This window comes from Malaclemys terrapin, chromosome 7 (genome assembly GCF_027887155.1).
Source record: "Malaclemys terrapin pileata isolate rMalTer1 chromosome 7, rMalTer1.hap1, whole genome shotgun sequence".
NCBI lineage: Eukaryota > Metazoa > Chordata > Testudines > Emydidae > Malaclemys > Malaclemys terrapin.
The window spans coordinates 13,231,051-13,250,462 of record NC_071511.1 but is presented as its reverse complement, the minus strand read 5'-3'; the positions used below and the strand labels follow the sequence as shown (position 1 = coordinate 13,250,462).

General features: G+C 39.9%; 1 protein-coding gene across 1 annotated transcript in view; it reads right to left on the bottom strand.

The window, feature by feature from the left end:
- CNTN6 (contactin 6) overlaps positions 1–19,412 on the bottom strand; it is a 221,956-nt gene that overhangs the window by 40,855 nt on the left and 161,689 nt on the right. The window contains exon 11 of the mRNA XM_054033268.1: positions 18,619–18,769. Coding sequence (XP_053889243.1) covers positions 18,619–18,769 — 151 coding nt within the window. The remainder of the gene's footprint in view (positions 1–18,618; positions 18,770–19,412) is intronic.

The window sequence follows — 19,412 nt, the reverse complement described above, 5'->3', positions numbered from 1 at the left end:
CTGCCGATGTATTACTGTGGCTCTTTGGCAATGTGCATTGGTAAATTCTGGCTCCTTCTCAGGCTTCTGTGCTATATAAACACATAAAATAGACACACACCCACTACAGACTTGAATTAATCCATTATTTCTAGAATTATTGCTTCATCTAGGAGATAAACATAATATAAAGTCCTATCTCTATAACTACAATCCTTAGCTCTGGATGCCTGTGACTTTACACTACAAGAGAAAATAAAAAGAACACTAAATTTTCACCCAAGTCAAAATTTTCTTAATGGTCTCCAGGAATAAAGACATTTTTTGCCATTTTTGTGCAGGAGACACAAGTCTGAGCAACACCAAAAGTGTTCACTAACACTGCTGCACATAAGCAAAAGCTTAAGAAATCAAGCAGAGACAATATGTACAACTTTTAATTAACTGTTCCAAACAAATCATCTCCCAAAGTGATATCTCCTGTGAACAAAAGATTGTTGACAGCTATTTTTCTTGATCTTGAGAGCGTGAAAGAATAATATGTATTTAACAAGGCTGATAGAAAATAAAAGCTGGAAGAGGTAGCAGATGTCAACACATTAGATTTTTAACTGTGACAGAGGTAATGTGTACCCCGCTAAATTATTCAAGGCAAGTTGTGCCGTTATGTCATTCATTTTACCTATTTACACACTTGCACCCCTACTTCACCATTGCTTTACTTCAGTACCCCACCAGCCTAAAGCCACTGAAATCATTAGTTACATGGGTGTAAAGTTTGACTAATGTTGTAGTGAATCAGACCCAATGGTCCAAGTCCTACAGTGTTTACTGTAGCCAATGGGTCAATTTTCCTTATTAAGGGCTGCAGAATCATTGTCTTTTAATTTTTAAAAAAATGGTGTTATTTAAACCTACTGCAATTAGGACAATAACGGAGAGAATTTTTTAAACATTAGATCTGAAATTTTGTGTCCAACTTGTGTGCACAATTAGCACAAGTGAATGCACAAGTCTGACATCTGCATGCACAAAGAGGTCTGAATTAAGGAATAGGCACTCTAGGCGTATGACTAGGGACTACATTCCTGGAATTATATGATTAGAATGGAATCTCCGCTTTCATTTTGGGAATGGGGAAGAAGTAATTTTCTAGTCCTCAGGGATGTGATGAAAAGCTTTAAACTGTGAATCAGTCATAATCAACCCAGCAACATTTGCCTGAGTCTGCAGACAAGCTGGAACAACAACTGAAACTGGTGTGCACAGTCTCATGCATTTCGATAGATTGTTAACTCCAAGACCAACTGCTCTGCTCGGTCTTACCAACATCACCCAAATAGAGGACCCTGTGTGAGAGGAGGGTGCAACATTGTCAGCACATCCATCCAAGCGGATCGGCCCTAGCTGCTGGGATAAGTATCGGGGAGGGGTATCCTTGTAGTCACTCTTTGTGAACAGAAAGTGCCCCCTTTACTATCATCACTCCAAGGAGGTCTGTGGTGACGTTGCTGGGACAAAACTTTGCACGGACCCATGTTGTGGTGTGCCAATAGGCCTATATTGGTTTAATCCAGCCCTATACACAAATAAGAATTGTTAGCCATTTGTGAATTTAATTACCTGAATTGTATATACAATCAGGGTAACTACATTTACAAATTGGACCAGGAGACCAGATTTTTAAAAATAGGACCGTAAAGTTAGGCTCATAAATCCATCTTTAGGAACCCAAATTAATAGCCTTGTTTTCAAATTTCAGATGAGTACATTCAGAATTCAAATGAGAGAGAGACTGGATTACAGTGATTTGGATAAGTATTACAGAAAACAAGAGAAAGAAATAGAAAAGTGAACCAGATTCTCAAGTAATTTCACTAAAGACAGTCAAATTATACTTTTGAAGGTGTAAATTAGACTTAAATTTAGCTAAGTGAATGAATTGTGCCTCATGACAGCTTTGGTTTTAGTTAAAAGGTTCTACTGACTTCCATCTTAGATCCAGTTGTTTATATTATATGTTAATGATCTTTGTACCTGTTTATCCCATTCAAAGTATTAATTTGTATGCTAATAGTATTGCTATTTAATAAACTATGTTTAAAAGAAGACTTTCTTTATCTGCGGGCTGATATTAATGAGCTTCAAAATCAAATGGCACAATTAACTGCAAAGAAAATAAATACCATTAAAACCAATGTTTGCTATTTGGATCAAAACAAAGATACAATATCTAACTGAACAGGGTTATTAAAATATTTAAATAAAGAATATTATAAAGCAATCATAATAAGCGATAACACAACATTGTTCCGTGCTAATTAAAAAGCAGGTATCTTATTTTTACTATTTTTTCACATAACCTGGGGTGTAGGATCTATGCACAATTTGGGAAGACAAATATTTGTTTTATGCAAATATAGACAGACATCTGAATTGAGTTTTACTGAATGATAAAGCTTACAGGCAAAATGCAATATGGTGAGGAAACTAAGTTTCCATAAAAGATAAGTTAGTAGAGTCCCCCATTTCATCATAGAGAAGAACCAAACCGAACCCATGAGGTCATTTGTGCAGTGACCTGATTTAATTTTGTCTAAGAAAAAAATAGTATAGTGGGACCATTGTTAACCAGCAACTCACTGTTCAATACAAAATACACATGATATAAAGGACCCTGCTGCAACTGGATAAATCATAGAATCGTCAAAAAGTAGGACTGGAAGGGACCTCAATAGGTCATCGAGTCCAGTCCCTTGTACTGAGGCAGGACTAAGTATCATCTGGAGCATCTCTGACACATGTTTGTTTAACCAGTTCTTAAAAACCTCCAATGACGGAGATTCCACAACCTCCCTAGGTAATTTATTCCAGTGCTTAGCTACCCTGACAGTTAGACAATATTTCCTAATGTGTAGCCTAAATCTCCCTTGCTGCAATTTAAGCCCTCAGTGGTTAAGGAGAATAATTTATCACTTTCCTCTTTATAACAATCTTTTATAGATTTGAAGACTTGTTATCCTGTCTCCCCTCAGTGTTCCCTTCTTCAGACTAAACAAACCCAGTTTTTTCAATCTTTTCTCATACGTCATGTTTTCTAGACCTTTCATCTCTTTGGTGGCTTTCCTCTGGACTTTCTCCAATTTGTCCACATCTTTCCCAATCTCCCAATCTGTGGTGCCCAGAACTGGCCACAATATTCCAGATGAGGCCTTAACAGTACTAAGTAGAATAGAAGTATTATTTCTTGTGTCTTGCTTTCAACATTCCTGCTAATACATCAGGAGAAAGTGGATAAGGAAAAGTTATTTACTTATTCCCATAATAAAAGAATTAGGGGTCATCAAATGAAATTAATAGGCAGCAGGTTTAAAACAAATAAAAAGAAGTTCTTCTTCACGCAGCGCACAGTCAACTTGTGGAACTCCTTACCTGAGGAGGTTGTGAAGGCTAGGACTATAACAGAGTTTAAAAGAGAACTGGATAAATTCATGGTAGTTAAATCCATTAATGGCTATTAGCCAGGATGGGTAAGGAATGGTGTCCCTAGCCTCTGACTGTCAGAGGGTGGAGATGGATGGCAGGAGAGAGATCACTTGATCATTGCCTGTTAGGTTCACTCCCTCTGGGGCACCTGGCATTGGCCACTGTCGGTAGACAGGATACTGGGGTAGATGGACCTTTGGTCTGACCCGGTACGGCCTTTCTTATGTTCTTATCCCAGAATGATGTTTGCTCTTTTTTCTCTTTCATTATTGACTCTCATTTAGTTTGCAATACATTATAACCCCCAAAAATCTTTTTCTGAAGTACTCCTTCCTAAGCAGAGATTTCCTATTTTGTATCTGTGAAATTGATTATTCCTTCCTAAGTTTAGCACTTTGCATTTGTCCTTATTGCATTTCAGCCTATTTATTTCAGATCATTTCTTCAGTTTGTCAAAAATCACTTTGAATTCTAATCCTGTCTGCCATAGCACTTTCACCCCCCTCCCAGCTTGGTATTGTCTGCAATCTTTATAAGAGTACTCTCTGTGCCATTATTTAAATCATATTGAAGATATTGATAAGAACTGCACCCATGATGGATCCCTGTGGGACCCTACTCAATATGCCCTTCCAGCTTGACTGTCAACCACTGATATCAGCTCTCTGAGTACAATTTTCCAACCAGTTGTACACCCCTCATAATAGGTTAATTTAGGCTATATTTCCTTGGGTTTGCTTATGAGACGGTCTTGAGACAGTATCAAAAGCCTTACTAAATTCAAGATATATCACATCTACTGCTTCCCCCCTCTCCACAATGCTTGTTACCCTGCCCCCCTCTGATCACCAATGTCCTCTTTTTATGCCTGTCCCAGCTCCTCCCCTGTCCGGGCTTCATCAGCAATTAGACCTTCTCAGCCATGACTCTCCTTGAGGTGCACCCTGTCACAGGGTTAGCTGGCCCTTTCCACTTGGTCAATCCTTGTGTGGGGTAGACATCCCATCACAATACCACAAAAATAACTGGTTTAAAGGCCAGTGGCTGAAATGCCATTAAAGGTTTAACTCAACCTGAAGAAAAACATTACTCAGCATCCCCAAATTCCTGTTGTCTCCCACTCCATTAATATTGGCTATCTATAGCATATCCTCCCCCGATCCAGTGCTGCAAACCGCAACTCCCCATCCTGGTCTTTTCCTAAGGTCTCCATGTGAGCTCAGGCTACGCACACCATATACTCTGCCCTACAGTTGGGAATATGGGGTGTGAATAACTGTGTGAACCAAAGTGCTGTGATGTAATTCCAGCATGTGGATACTGAGGGTATGAAATAATTTTTCTAGTTCACATTAATATAGTCCTGTTAGAAGATGACTAGGTAATGCAAACTAAGAACCTTTGTGTTTGCACACACAACGTCCACATGGAGCAGTTACAGCTCAATTTTTTGCAGAGCATTGCTATTCACACCCCCATAGTCCCAACTGCAGGACTGTCTATACAAGCCCTCAGTATTAAGGTTCATCCACACTAGTTATGTCCCCTTTCTGTCTAGCCCCATCCTATCTTCTCATTCGAACAGAAGGCTAGGAAACTGTGCCAGGTTACTTGCCCAACCTCAAAGTTGTGACAATATATACAATACTTTGCTCCTCGGGTGTCTGTGAAGGATTAAATTACCCAAACTGCAAATGGAGATAACATTCCATCCTACAAATGAAAAATAACTAGCCAGCTTGCTCAAATAAAAATCAATACATATAGCAACCACTGAGCAATTCCTGCAAAAGTACACCAAGGAAGCCAACTCCTGCTTCCCTCTCACCGCCACACACACACACACACACACACACCCCTACAACTTTTTCAGGCAATCTGTGTAGGAAGAAAAATATACTCCCAACTACCAACTTAGCAATCAATATTAAGCAGCATAGCTAATCAAGGACCAATTCAAGTGTCACCAACCTGTTCAGTACCACCCACCCAGCTGACCGCCACCTGATTGAAAGCTACAGCTAGAGTGAGAAGATTACCTTCTATTAGCACAAGGGAGGACAAATAATCCTCCCATGCTGTCAACAGGCATACACCAAAACTCATCGTCCGGCTGAGAGAGGTTGAAGGTTTCTTCAGTATGGTTCTGCCATGTGAAGGTGGCACAGTGAAATATAGTCCTTACAGACCTGGGAACCTGAGCCAAGAGTCCGCAGCAGGAAGAAATATAATATAGCTTTCTACTGAGAGGGAAAGAATCAGCTTCCGCTGGTTGTTGAATTCTATAGTGAAAGTAGAAGTGTAAATGTCAAATATAATTGTCAGAAGGATAGCCTGCCAATTTCTCCTGTTTGCTAGTAAATCCTGCTGTGTTTGAAAGACATTAACAATGCAGGAGCGCCAGAGAAAATCTCACTTACCCTCTGACAGCATGCCCACACAGCTATTATTAGATCTAATTCCACCATTAATCATTATTTTTCATGATGTTTCAGGTATTATTATGAGTTCAGATACAGCCACTGATAAGACCAAACTCAGTCCTGATGTAAAGTTAGACCATTAATACAGGACTTAAGTGGGATTTAAATGGTGAATTGAGCCTTATGTGACCCTTTGTGTGGGAGTGAATTCATGCCCAGAGAGATTCTTCCTTCCTCTAGGACATACTTAGAGTCAATATAAAATCAAAACTGTTGCTGTCTCACAAATATTCCATATTTACTGTCTGTACAACCAGCAAGTAACATTTAGCCACACCTCAGACCTAAAAGGCCTGTTTTGCAGTCCCTGGACACTTATTGTCATGAACACTGTCTACAAACACACACAGTCAACTGCATGTGCAATTCGGTGCACTAATATCTGTTCATGCAGTGGAAAGATTCCAACACCCGAATAATGAAATCTTTATAATGAAATCACACTGATCAAAATAGAATTTGTGAATGAAAATTCTAACATCCCTAACAATGGGATGGGGACAGAGGACAAGAGGCAAACAGGCAGGTCTGCATTTCTCTCTTACGAAGAACTCCTCATTGCCATCAGTCTTCCCACCTGATTTCAACATCTGACTCTCACTTCCTCTCCTCACAATCTCCCACACTCATCCTTGTGACTTCAGATTGGTACTGATGACCCATCCGACCCCTTAGCTGTACACCAGATCCTCGTTCTCACTTCTTCATTTGACCTGCAGCCCTAGTTCAACTCTCCGACTCCAACAGGGCCGTTAACTTGATTTGGTCTCCACCAAACACTGTTCTTTCTCTGATCTCTCTGTTGCTGTGTTCCCCATCCCTGACCAGCACCTAGCCTCTTTCAGCATCATTTATCAGCCCCACACTCATGCCCTGCCATGAAGGCTTCCTGTGACTTCCAATCCACCAGAACCAATGACTACTCATCAGTGTTCAACACTCTATTCCATGCCCTCTCTTCCATTTCTTTCATTGATATGATTGTCAATTATATCATTCCCCACTTTCCTTCACTATTTTTCCTCTCTCTCATCACAAAGTCAGCCCTGCCAACCCCCAGCCCAGGCTCACCCCCAACATCTGCTTCCTCAGCTCCTGCTCTCACGCTGCAGAGCATCTCTGCTAGCAATCCCATGACAAGGCTGATTTCTTCCACTACAGATTTGTTCTTTCCTCGTTTAGTTCTACCTTCTTGCTAGCTAAACAATTCTACGTCTCCAACTTAAGAGAATCCCCCACCCGCAATCTCAGCTGAATATTCGCAGCATTTGACTCACTCCTCAACCTGCCCCCAACTCGTGCATCCACTTATCTCTCTGCACAGGATCTCACTGTCTTCTTCCGAAAGAAAACTGACAAAACATGACATGCCCTCCCCTCAGGCTTTTCCTCCTTTCCCTCTGACAACTTTTATTATTATTTTTATTATCATATCACCTAACAGCCCCAATCATGGACCACTGCGCTAAGCGCTGCACAAATACAGAACAAACACACCGTCCTTGCCCAACGGAGCTTGCAATTTGTGTGTAAGGCAAGAGTAAACAGATGGATTCAGACAGACCACTGAGTACAAGGAAACAAGGAGACAATATTGGTGATAGGCAGTGGTCATAAAACTCCAGCAGCCTAATTATTGTCACGTTTTTTGGAGCCATCATGGGAAAGGAGAGTTTTGAGATGGGATTTGAAGGTGAGTAGTATGTAGCTATGCAGATATACAGGAAGCATCTCCAAAGCATGAGGGGCACATAATCTTTCTCCATAATATACGGTCTTTCCTATCCACACGCACAGCTAACACTCTCAACCATGCTCTCGTCATATCATGTCTCAATTAATTAACATCCTTTTTTTGGACCTTAACATATGAAATCTTTCCCCATTCAGTCCCATTCACAATGCTTCTGCAAAGATCGTTTTCCTAGCCCATTGCTTTGATAGGTCCGCCCTCTTTTCGCATTCCTTCACTGGTTCCCCCTTCTCTGTTGCATCAAACATAAGCTAATTATTTTCACTTTCAAGGCCCTTCATGACCTACCTCCACCTACCTTTCATCTCTTATTATCTTATGTCGAATTCCACCTCCAATCATCCCATGATGCAAGCCTCCATTTACCACTTGTTAAATTTTCAAACATGCTTTCTCCCAGTCTACCCATAAACATTCACAATATTAATTCATTACCCTGCTTAAAACTCTCTTTTTCCATGATGCCGAGCTTCCAGTTATCGATCTGATCTAAAGCCCATTGAAGTCAATGGAAAGATTTCATTTGGCTTTGAATCGTGCCCTAAATATCAATGATATTTATATTCATGAATCAAGGGCTGAATATGAAGCTCAGAAAGAGTGACAGAGGGCTCATCAATGACACTCACAGGATTTGAGCTTGTTACAATTCCATATGAAATGGTAAGAATGGCAGATTGTTTGGGACATTTTCAGCATGTACTGCATCCCCCTTGGTATAGCTCACCTTAACAAGGCTCCCAGGAGCTGAATCTGAACATTTTTTTTAACAAAGACAACATACAGAAGGTAAATTGTAACATGTCGATTATTATGCATGTTGTCATTCTTCCTTAAACATGAGAACATATGGTTCATTTGCCTATCTGACGCTCGCACTAGCTGCTGTACTAAACATGTTACATTAAGAAGTCAGTGATATAAGATAAAATTAGGTTTATTGGCTTGTTCCATTATGAAGCTCTCTAAGGAGGGGGAAGATGGAGAAAAGTCTTTTTTATTATTGCTTTCTAATACTGGCTGCCTGCTAACATTTCATTGGGTCAAGTAGCTATATGGGTCCCATTCTGCATTCTCATTAAGTTTCGGTGCAATGGCTTCAGATGGAAAGAGAACAGCAAAGGAAGAAAGGGGGACAATGAAACAAAAGTGATAGGATAAGAAAAAAAGGAGGATGTTCCCCTCTCTTTTCCTATCCCTGGCTCATTCTTCTCCTATTATCAATAAATATTTCAGTTCTATATTTGGGGGGAAATTGATGATGTAGTCATGTCATGCAAAAACACTCTTTTCCGTCTATATATCTCAGGAGGGTGTTAACAGCCGGTACTAATGTTAGTCATTTTTAAATCAGCAGGTCCAGGTAACTAGAATGCAAGAATTTTAAAAGAGCTGACTGAGGAGCTCAATGTTGATTTTCAACAAGTCTTGGAGCAGAAGACTGGAAGAAGGGCAATGTTGTGCCAATATTTAAAAAGAGTAAAGATGATGACAGCAGTAATTATTGGCCTGTCAGTCTGACATTGATCCCAGGCAAGATCATGGAGCTGATATGTGATTCAATTAATAAAGAATTAAAGGGGAGGTAATACAATTAATGCCAATCAACATGGAAAATAGATCCGTCAACGTAACTTGCTACCTTTCTTTGAGTTAATAATGCTGATGTAATATACCATATATTCTCGTTCATAAGCCGAATTGTTTTAGTAAAAAAGGGAAGCACCAGAGAAGGGGGTCGGCTTATGAACGGGTATAGAAAGGGGAGAGGTGGGACACAGCCCCACCCTCAACAGAGGGAGCAAGGAGGGGCAGTAAAGCCAACAGAGCCAGAAGGGAAGAGGCGGGGCCAGAGTCTTTCCGCTTCTGGCCATGCTGCTCTCCCCCCAGCCTCCGAAGCAGCTGCAGCTCCGGGGCTGGCAGGCTGCAGCCGTGCCGCTCGGCCCTGCCCCCCAGAGCAGGACCTGGCCCAGCCCGCTGGAACATGCTGCAGCCGTGCCGCTCGGCCCAGCCCCCCCAGAGCAGGACCTGGCCCAGCCCGCTGGAACATGCTGCAGCCGTGCCGCCTGGTCTGGCCCAGCAGAGCTGCTGGAGCAGCTCCAGCCAGGCCAGAGACATCCTCTCCTGGCCCTCCCCAGATAAGGTGGGAAGGGATGGGACGGGGAGAGTATGGGGGTCCTGGGCTAGGGGTGGAGTCATGTGGGGGGGGTGGTCACAGGGGTTACACCCCTGATCTCCAGCTTCTCCCCCCTCAAAACATTTCCCCACCAGTTGCTGTCCTGGCCCTTCAGGGTAAGCAGCTGGTGCGCTGGGACACTTTGTTTACTTAGGTTTACCTCCATGCCTGTGGACGCTCGAGGTAAACAAACCATCTCAGCCCTCCAGCGGCTTATCCTGATGGCCCGGGAGCCGAAGTTTGCTGACCCCTGAATTATAGGGTCAGCTTATGAATGGGTTATAAACATTTTCCATTTTTACTCATCCATCTTGGGGGGTCGACTTATAAATGAACCGGCTTATGATTGAATATATACAATGCTTTCTTTAAGGTGTTTAACTTGGTACCAGACGACATTTTGATTAAAGAACTACAGCAATATAAAATCAACATGGCACACATTACATGGATTAAAAGCTTGCTAACTCATAGATCTCAACATGTAATTGTACATGGGGAATTGTAAATGGAGTGTGCGTCTGGTGAAGTCCTGTAGGGATTGGTTCTTGGCCCTATGCTAATGAACATTTTTATCAATGATCTAGAAGAAAACATAAAATTATTACTGATAAAGTGTGCAGATGAGAAAAAAATTAGAGGCATCATAAATAATGATTGATTGATATAGAGCAATCTGGATTGCATGGTAAAATGGGTACAAGCAAACAATATGTCTTTTAATATGGCTAAATATAAATGTGTATATCTAGGAACAAAGAATGTGGTCATCCTTATTGTACAGAGGACTGAAAAGATTTGGGGGATGTGGTGGATAATCAGCTGAACATGAGCTCCCTGTGCAAAACTGTGGTCAAAAGTGCTAATATGATCCTTAGATGCATGAACAGGGCACATCTCAAATAGGAGTAGAGAGTTTATTCTACCTCTTAATTTGGCACTGCTGCTACCATGCCAGAAAACTGTGCAGTTTTGGTGTCCACAATTCAAGATAGGTGTTGTAAAATTGGAGAAGTTTTAGAGAAGAGCAACAAAAATGATTAAATAATTAGAAAACATACATTATAGTGATAGACTCAAGGATGAGAGAGAAGGTTAAGGGGTGACTTGATTACAGTCTATAAGTATCTACATGGGGAATAAATATTTTATAATGAGCTCTTCAATCTAGCAGGAAAGTGTAACAAACTCCATTGCCTGGAAGTTGGAACAAAACAAATTCAGTCTGAAAACAAAATATAAATTTTTGACAGTTAGGGAAATTAACCATTGGAACTATTTACCAGGTTCATAGTGGATTCTCCATCGTTGGTAATTTTTAAAACAAGATTGGATGTTTTTCTAAAAGATAAACTCTAGAAATTATTTGGAGAAGTTTTAAGGCCTGTGTTATAGAGGAAATCAGAGTAGACGATCACAATGGTTCCTTCTGGCCTTGGGATTTATGAATCTCTCTTCTCTCTTATCATCTTTCACCCATTAGCGAACATAAGAACATCAATAGTTGGTCAGACCAATGGTCCATCTAGCCCAGTATCCTGTCTTCTGACAGTGGCCAATGCCAGGTGCTTCACAGGGAATAAATAGAACAGACAACCATCAAGTGACCCATCCCTTGTCATCCACTCCCAGCTTCTGGCAGACAGAGTCTAGGGATGCTCAAAGCATGAGGTTGCATCCCTGACCATCTTGGCAAATAGCTATTGATGGACCCATCCTCCATGAACTTATCTAATTCTTTGTTGAACCCTGTTATATTTTTGGCCTTAGTCTTGCCTGGAGTCTTTCGGTCTTCCTCCCCCACAACACTCCAGGCAGAGCAAGTGCTCCTTCTACTTTGCAATCCTCCCTCTTATCTTAAGGGAAAGAGAGATTGATAAGGAGAGAAAAATGATTGAACCTAGAGACAAATCAATATGGTTAAAATGAACTTGGAACAATCTGAGCAATTTCGCAACATTCCTATGAATGGACAACTTTTCAGCCAATGGTTTTTGTCACAGTCTTTGCATTTGGGTGTGAGTGTCTTTGGGTTCCCTCATTCCTTGCTGTTAGACCAAAGGCCCTATTTCTGGAAACACTTCTGCATATGCTTAGTTTTTCATTTGTGAGCAGATCCACTGAGTCCAATGACACTATTCAGAGATGCAAAGTTAAGCATGTGGAGAAGTATTTGTAGAATTGAGCCTAAAATTGTACATAATTCACAGGAAACAGGATAACAATAGAGTCATTAACAGATAAATATATTATCAAGGTCTATAAGTCCCTTCTTCTTACATATTTTTGCCACAAAACATCATTTGCCATCCTTCCATATAAAGAGAAAGAAGCCACTGTGCTCATATAGTGAAATATAGTTTTAAAACACAAATACTCATCACTGTTACCAGCATTCCCTTGAAAGAGATGTAATGATGATGCTGTCAGCTTAGCAGAGTATGTTAAATGTTTAGTGCTTCCTGCTAGAAGAAAAATCAAAGTGATTCTGTCCAGCAAGCTGAGATTTTGCATGCATTTTCATATCTCAATAGGTGATTTCAGAACAAGCAATACATGGGCACTGGAAATAGGCAGGGAAATCTATGTATTTGATTTCTGTCAGTTCACTTGTTAGCTAAGAATAGAACTGAAGTGATTAATCAAATTTAGCAGATGCGGAATCAGTTCCATTGGTTCCCTAAGTCAAATTAGAATGTCATGAAGAGATAAGCTTAATCTGTATTCATGTTGACTTACAGTGATGCTGCCTGAGATATCTAAAACTGTTCTGACTGCTAATGCCAATACTTCAAGAGCTCACTTTAAAAACTAGAAAGGGAAATGAACTTTCTTCTTTACAAGTATACAGGCACTGATAAGATACTGAGTTAAAGGGAATCATCAAAGCTATGAAAAACTACTACTGAAGGAAGAGCAAGAAGGATAAATGAGAACAGACTGAAACTGGGCCCCAAAACTGGAAATGCACAAACCCAAACTATTTTGTAGGTGCACATATGTTCATTGAACATTTTGTTAGAAAAACCCGAAACCAGAAGTGCTGAAATACAGTGAGAAAGGTTGTTCATGTAAAACTGTGAAGTCAGCACAGAAGGTCCCATCCCACCCCTCACTGCTAGCAGAGGGTGCATAAGGCAGTGTGGTCTATTGGCTGGGTCACTAAACTAGGTATCAGGAGCCCTGGGGTCTATTTCTCTCTGCCACTCTCTCATGTGTGACCTTCAGCACATCAATTTGCCTTTTCTTTGCTCCTCAGACCCTTTGTCTGATATTTCAACATTCATTTTCATCAGAAATGTTGAAATGGTTTGTTTCACCATTTTCAATCAAAATGAAATATTGTGACATTCTGAAATCAAAATATTTCATTTGTTTGTTGAACTGACCTGAAATGCCTCATTTCAAGTCAGTTCAATATTAATCTGCATTTTTCCATTGTGGTGCATTGCTGTCTGGGAGCTGTAGTTTAAGAGCCTGATGCCCCTAATCTCCCCTGAAGGCCAGATACCCTGGCCAGACTACATTTTGCATGATGCATCTGAAATCATGTGATTCCCATGATGTACTACGCAGCTTGGTGAGAAGGGAGTCTGCATTGCATTGTGTCTGATGTAATCCTCCAGGGAGCCTAGTGGCCTTTGGCGAACAGGAGAGAATGGGGGCCTGAACTACAAGAGACAAGACAATGTGCTGATAGGGAAATGCACTTTAATGTTTTCTTGAACTGATTCAAAACTAAACATTTTGAGTCAGTTAAACAAAATGAAATATAACAATTTGGGTCAAGCCAACCAGAAACAAAACATTTTTATTTATTTTCACCCAAACAAAAATTACATTTTTTTGGCAAAACTGAAATGTTTTGATTTTGTGGAAACTGTATTTTCCATTGGCATACATGTTAATTGAAAATTCCTGACCAGCTCTTCTGTCTTGTCTATTTAGAGTGTAAATCTCTGGGACAGGAACTGTCTCTTGCTAAATGTCTGTACAGTGCCTGGCTTTGATTTTGGTTAGAGCCTATAGGCACAATTGTATTACATATAAATAAAGCCTTTCGTGGCTGGGGGCTGGCCCAACATCAGTCTGGTTGAGGACACCTGGTTGAGGTATTTCCTGAGTTGTGCAACATGCAATACTTCTAGGCTGTAGGACTGGACCTAGTACTTGTAGGGTCAGGGTTAAATTATGTTAGCAAATATGTAGGTGGTTTACACTGTTGTTGACTATCTTGTATCTGTTCTATGGACAGTGAATTTCAGTTCCGAGGTCTCTCAGCAGAGCATCTTCCATGAGCACTAAATTCATTAAAAAAGAAAATCTTTGCCTTAAAATGGAAACTTATGATCCCTTTCTTCCTCCTCCATGGTATCTATGTTTGGTTGTTTGTTTTTAGTCTAGCTAAAAAGCCACCTCAAACATAGTATCTTTTCCCCCGTTCCCAAATAGCAAAAAACACCCCCCCAAAGAAACCCCCAAACCACCAAAAGCATCGACAGCAAACAAACAAACAAAAACCTAAGGAGACCTGTCTACTCATCAGGTGACAAAAATGTTTTAACTTTTGACATGCTTGGCCTGACTGGGGTCTGAGTCACACCATTGTAAATAAGGACCAACTGCATTGAGACCAAATGTACTACCTTAGCATACAAATGGTGTAAATGAGAACAAGGCCCTTATGCTCTCACAATATTGTACAAGCTAGATTTTTCCAAACACAAGGAATTGATAATATCTGTGCATCCAAACACAGAGCCCTGGAAGAACCCTCCTGCTTAGCAAGCTGGTGGCACAGTTCAAATGCAATACCTTGCTATAAACAGACTGAAATCCTTTACTTAATGCAGTGGTTCCCAAACTTGTTCCACCGCTTGTGCAGGGAAAGCCCCTGGCAGGTTCGACCGATCGCGGCTCCCAGTGGCCGTGGTTCTCCACTCCAGGCCAATGGGGGCTGCTGGAAGTGGCGTGGCCCAAGGGACGTACTGGCTGCTGCTTCCAGCAGCTCCCATTGGCCTGGAGCAGCGAACCACAGCCAGTGGGAGCCGCAATCAGTTGAACCTGTGGACACGGCAGGTAAACAAACCTGTCCGGACCGCCAGGGGCTTTCCCTGCACAAGTGGTGGAACAATTTTGGGAACCACTGACTTAATGAAACCTCCTGGGTCACTACACACCATGTTGGGAATGGGCAGATCTCTCTGAGTTTAAGACTGCAAAGGTCAGCTGTAAGATCTTAGCGATTACTGGATAAATCTTTATTAGGCAGCGATAAAAGTCTGCAATTACAACATCTGTTTAGTTGTCTAAGTTTTCTTTTGATAGGTTATTAAAAGACAGCATCTAATTCTTCTTCTTTTCAAGAATTTCCTCATATTCCTCCTCTGATAAATGCCAATAATGTGCATGGTAAATACTGAAAACCCTACATGAAATACATCATGTACTGGAGCTTTGATTTTGGATAGATAATGTCCCTCATGTCTGTAGTGATGGAACTGGAATAAAGTTTTAGCTTACAAGTCAAACTGGGACCAATAGATATTGTAAAATAATGCTTCCCTTTGTAGATTGCTAGACTGATTTTTGTCCAGTTGCATTGTTTTCTAAAAAAATAAAACAACATTAAAAAGTCTGGAGTTTTAAAATTATGACTATTTTTATTACTGATTATTAATTCACTGAAACAGCTGTATACAATTAATATATTCCTTCCTCTTGCCTTATTAAATGATTTCTATGCTTTACCTCAGCAGGCTTCCTGTAAGAAAAGGGTGAGTGATTTATATATGTATGTACGTATGTGTTTACAGCATTTTGGGATCCCTTGTCCTTGTATTCAGGAAACAGCGTCTCTCACAGATGACCAACTGGGATAAGATTCCCATCTACCAGCTTGTTTCAGCTGAAAATAACTTGTAATATATAGCAAAGTTTTCATTAGGTCCTGATCCTGCACCCTTGAGGTCAATGGCAAAGCTCCTAATGACTTGTGCAGGATTAAAGTCTAGAGTTCAAAACTTCCTTTATCTGAGGTACAAATCACTCTCTCCCTTCTCCCCCATTTCTGCATTATTCAAAATTTGAGCAAACAGCTAAAATGAAGGTTTGAAAATACTCTTATAGACAGAACAAGAAGGTGGATCTCAGTTGATTAGTCAGTTCTGCCTAATAATCTCTTTGTTTTTATATGTAGGAGATAAAATAGATAAAAGGTAACATTTTCAGACCATGTGATTAAAAAAGGAGTAGCTGCTCATGATAATACTATGCATAGCCTATGCATAGCCATCAGAAATAGATCAAATCGTGAGCAAGCACAGGATGGGGCGGGAAATGAGTATCTTTTCTCCTTCAGGGCAAAATATTCTCCAAAGGTTTGGTAGCCCCATCTCCTTAACAAAGGATTTAATTTGTCTAGATCATCCTAAAGGAGCTATGTGGTTTGACTTATTTAGCAACTTGTCCATCATCACATTCCTGTCAGAACTGTGAACGATATTTTTTCTCAGATAATATGACAACCAGCTTTTCAGAAAGGTTAGAAAACGGGTCCGTGGAGATTATAAATGCTGCACAATAAAATAGGAAAAGAAACTCAGGTAACCTTTAGTTAAAATAGTTCAGATTTATGTGTCCTGCTAGAATTAAAATATACATATAACAAGCTAGAGGGGATACTTCCCCCCTTTTTAATAAGTAAAGATACATATGATTTTGCTAGGTGAGGAAAAAAACGTACAAGTCCTTACTTCATTTTCTGTATGCTACCTCATATTCTGCGGGACTTCTGGAAGAGTTCTACTACAGAGAACTCTGTCTATCATCTTTAAAATTCTGGCAATAGCTACTTTATCATTTAACAATCAAGAGAAGTAGCAATTTACAAGAGATTGTTGGTTATTATGTTACCTTATGTCCAAATGATACGCTTTAACTGCATGGGAGGAATGGGGGGCTGGTGAATTCAAACACCCAACCATTGCCTTTATAATGGAATTTATACGTTGGTTTGTTTTTTTAAGGTGCCTGGACCTCTTAAGGATGGATGCCCATAAATGCAAGATTATTATAATTATTAATAATAATTTAACAGGATCAGGGAACATATAAGTCCAAGTAAATATTATGGCTGTGTGCATGTACGTTTAATTTTATATATAATTATATACAATTATATATTTTAAAAATATATATATATTATAAAAATGGATATATTATAAAATTATAAAATTGCAATGATATATCTATTCAAGAATTTTATATATAAAATTAAACATACATGCACACAACCATAATATTTACTTGGATTTATATATATAACATGCACATGCAAATCCGATGGGACCCTCATTGCCAGTGCAGACCTTAATGTTGTAAAGTTTAGGCTGTCTTTATCTCCTTACTACTGTACATAAAGAAGCCAAATCATTCTCTCTGTACATTATAGATGTAGCATTTTGGATAGGGACTTGGTTGAACATATTGTATAATCTAAAAATAACTACGTGAAAGATCTGGCTAAACACTAATTAAAACAATACTCATGGTAAGTAATAGCTGAATGTTTTCCCCATAATTTAAAGATACCTCCTTTGCTATTGTTTCAGAGGAAAAATAATTAGGAACTTCTGTTGTGTAATAGCATCTTATATTACCATCTCTGGGCCAGATTCTCTACTGACTTTATCTTGTGTAATGATTTGTACCTGCGCGAAGTAGATGCAAAGTGCTCTCTTTTTGATTTGGTGGTGTTTTACGCTCACTTTGTACAGGTGTAAATGAATATATAAAGTACAAACAAATGGAGAATCTGGCCCTCTGTTTCTATATTTAACACCATTATATACAATTGCAATACTGAATATGGAGACACATTTCCACATTGCACATTTGGTTGGTGTAATACCAATGAATTATAATTTAAAGAGTGTTGTTATGGAAACTTAAGGATAGATAATAGGATGTATTAACGGATGGATGGATGGATAGTTTTCCTGTATGGGTGATTGAAAATCTTAGGTAGATCTCCCTTTAAAATCTTAGGGTATGTCTACTTTGCAGCTGGGGGGTATGATTCCCAGAGCAGGTAGTCAGACTCATACTAAGTCTGCTCCAGCTAGTGTGCTAAAAATAGCAGCACAGGCTAGCCAGCTAAGCTAGGACCCAGGGTGTCCGGCAGTCTTGAACATGAGTGGCTCAAGGTAAACAAAGGAGTTTGTGGTGGAGGACTTCTGCAGAAGGGCCAGCACATGGCAAGTGACTCTACTGCTTTGCTGATCCACTAACAAAATCTCCTTGCTTAAGTATTAAAGGTACGGACCGTGGATAATGATGTAGCCCTGGGTTGTAGTGTACAGCCTATGAGGTAGATTTCATCCACTCAAACCTCCACTGATCTCCCTAACATGAAGCTGATTCAATCAGGCTCTGTATGGGGTAAGAAGAGATGGCCCACAGAATATTGCAATGATATAGCTGTTCAAGAAAGCAAAGCATGTATCCCACAGACAGAATTTACAGTTACCCAAATGTATTTAAACCAGCTTTGTTGTCAATCAGCTTTCTATCTAGAATTGTACGGATAGAGTTCATGATGAATAGGCCTGCAGCATCAGAGTATTCCAGCAATGAGCTGTCAAAAATGATACTTAGTCAACCGATGTTCAGATACCAACAAAAAACCCAATCCAAAAACAAACAAAAAAACCAACTCAGCAATCAGTTTACCAAAGTACCTTTTGTTTTGTCGCAGAACATTGGTGCCCTTTTTCCAGTTGATAACTGCCCGGGGAGAAGCATTTGGTTTACATTCAATGGTAACTTCACCCCCAACTTGAGCAACTGACATTTGTTTCACAGGATTTTTGGAAAAATCTGGGGCTGAAGCTTAAAAAAAGAAAAGGAAAAAATGAAGAAACTCATAATATAGTTGACAAAATAAATCAATTTTCTGAAATTTTCTCTCTGCTGAACATAGTGGGTAAACTCAATTGCCTTTTTGCCTTTGCAGATTTGAATTCAAGTTTTTTATTTGAATTGTAAGAACTTAAGTCCGTTTAGAGGTCTTGTATTTATATTGCTTTTTATGAATTTTGTTCACCTGGAAACAAAAGGATTAGAACGACCCAACTTTCTGTGGTATCTCTGGTAGGCTTGGCTTAGGACTGTCTGAGAACTGGAAGGAATGTTTATTTTAAATCAGGAATGAGGTGATTTAGCAGAGCTCTAACAGTCTGCACAGTGAGTGTGTATCTAGATAGGGTCAGGTGGGCTTGTGTAGCCCAGGCCAAAGACCACACTACTGCATCTTCAATTTATTTTTAGCACACTAGCTGGATTAAAAGCTAAAGCAGATATGTCTACATGAGCTACAAATCATATGCCCAAGCTGCAGTGTAGACATACCAAAGGCTTGAGCACAATTAACAGCATTAAGCCTGAATCTAGTCCATTGTATTCATTGCTAGAGTGTAGATTATTCATTGCAAATACATTTTTCAATTCGTTTTTTTTTTTTTTTCTTCTGTTC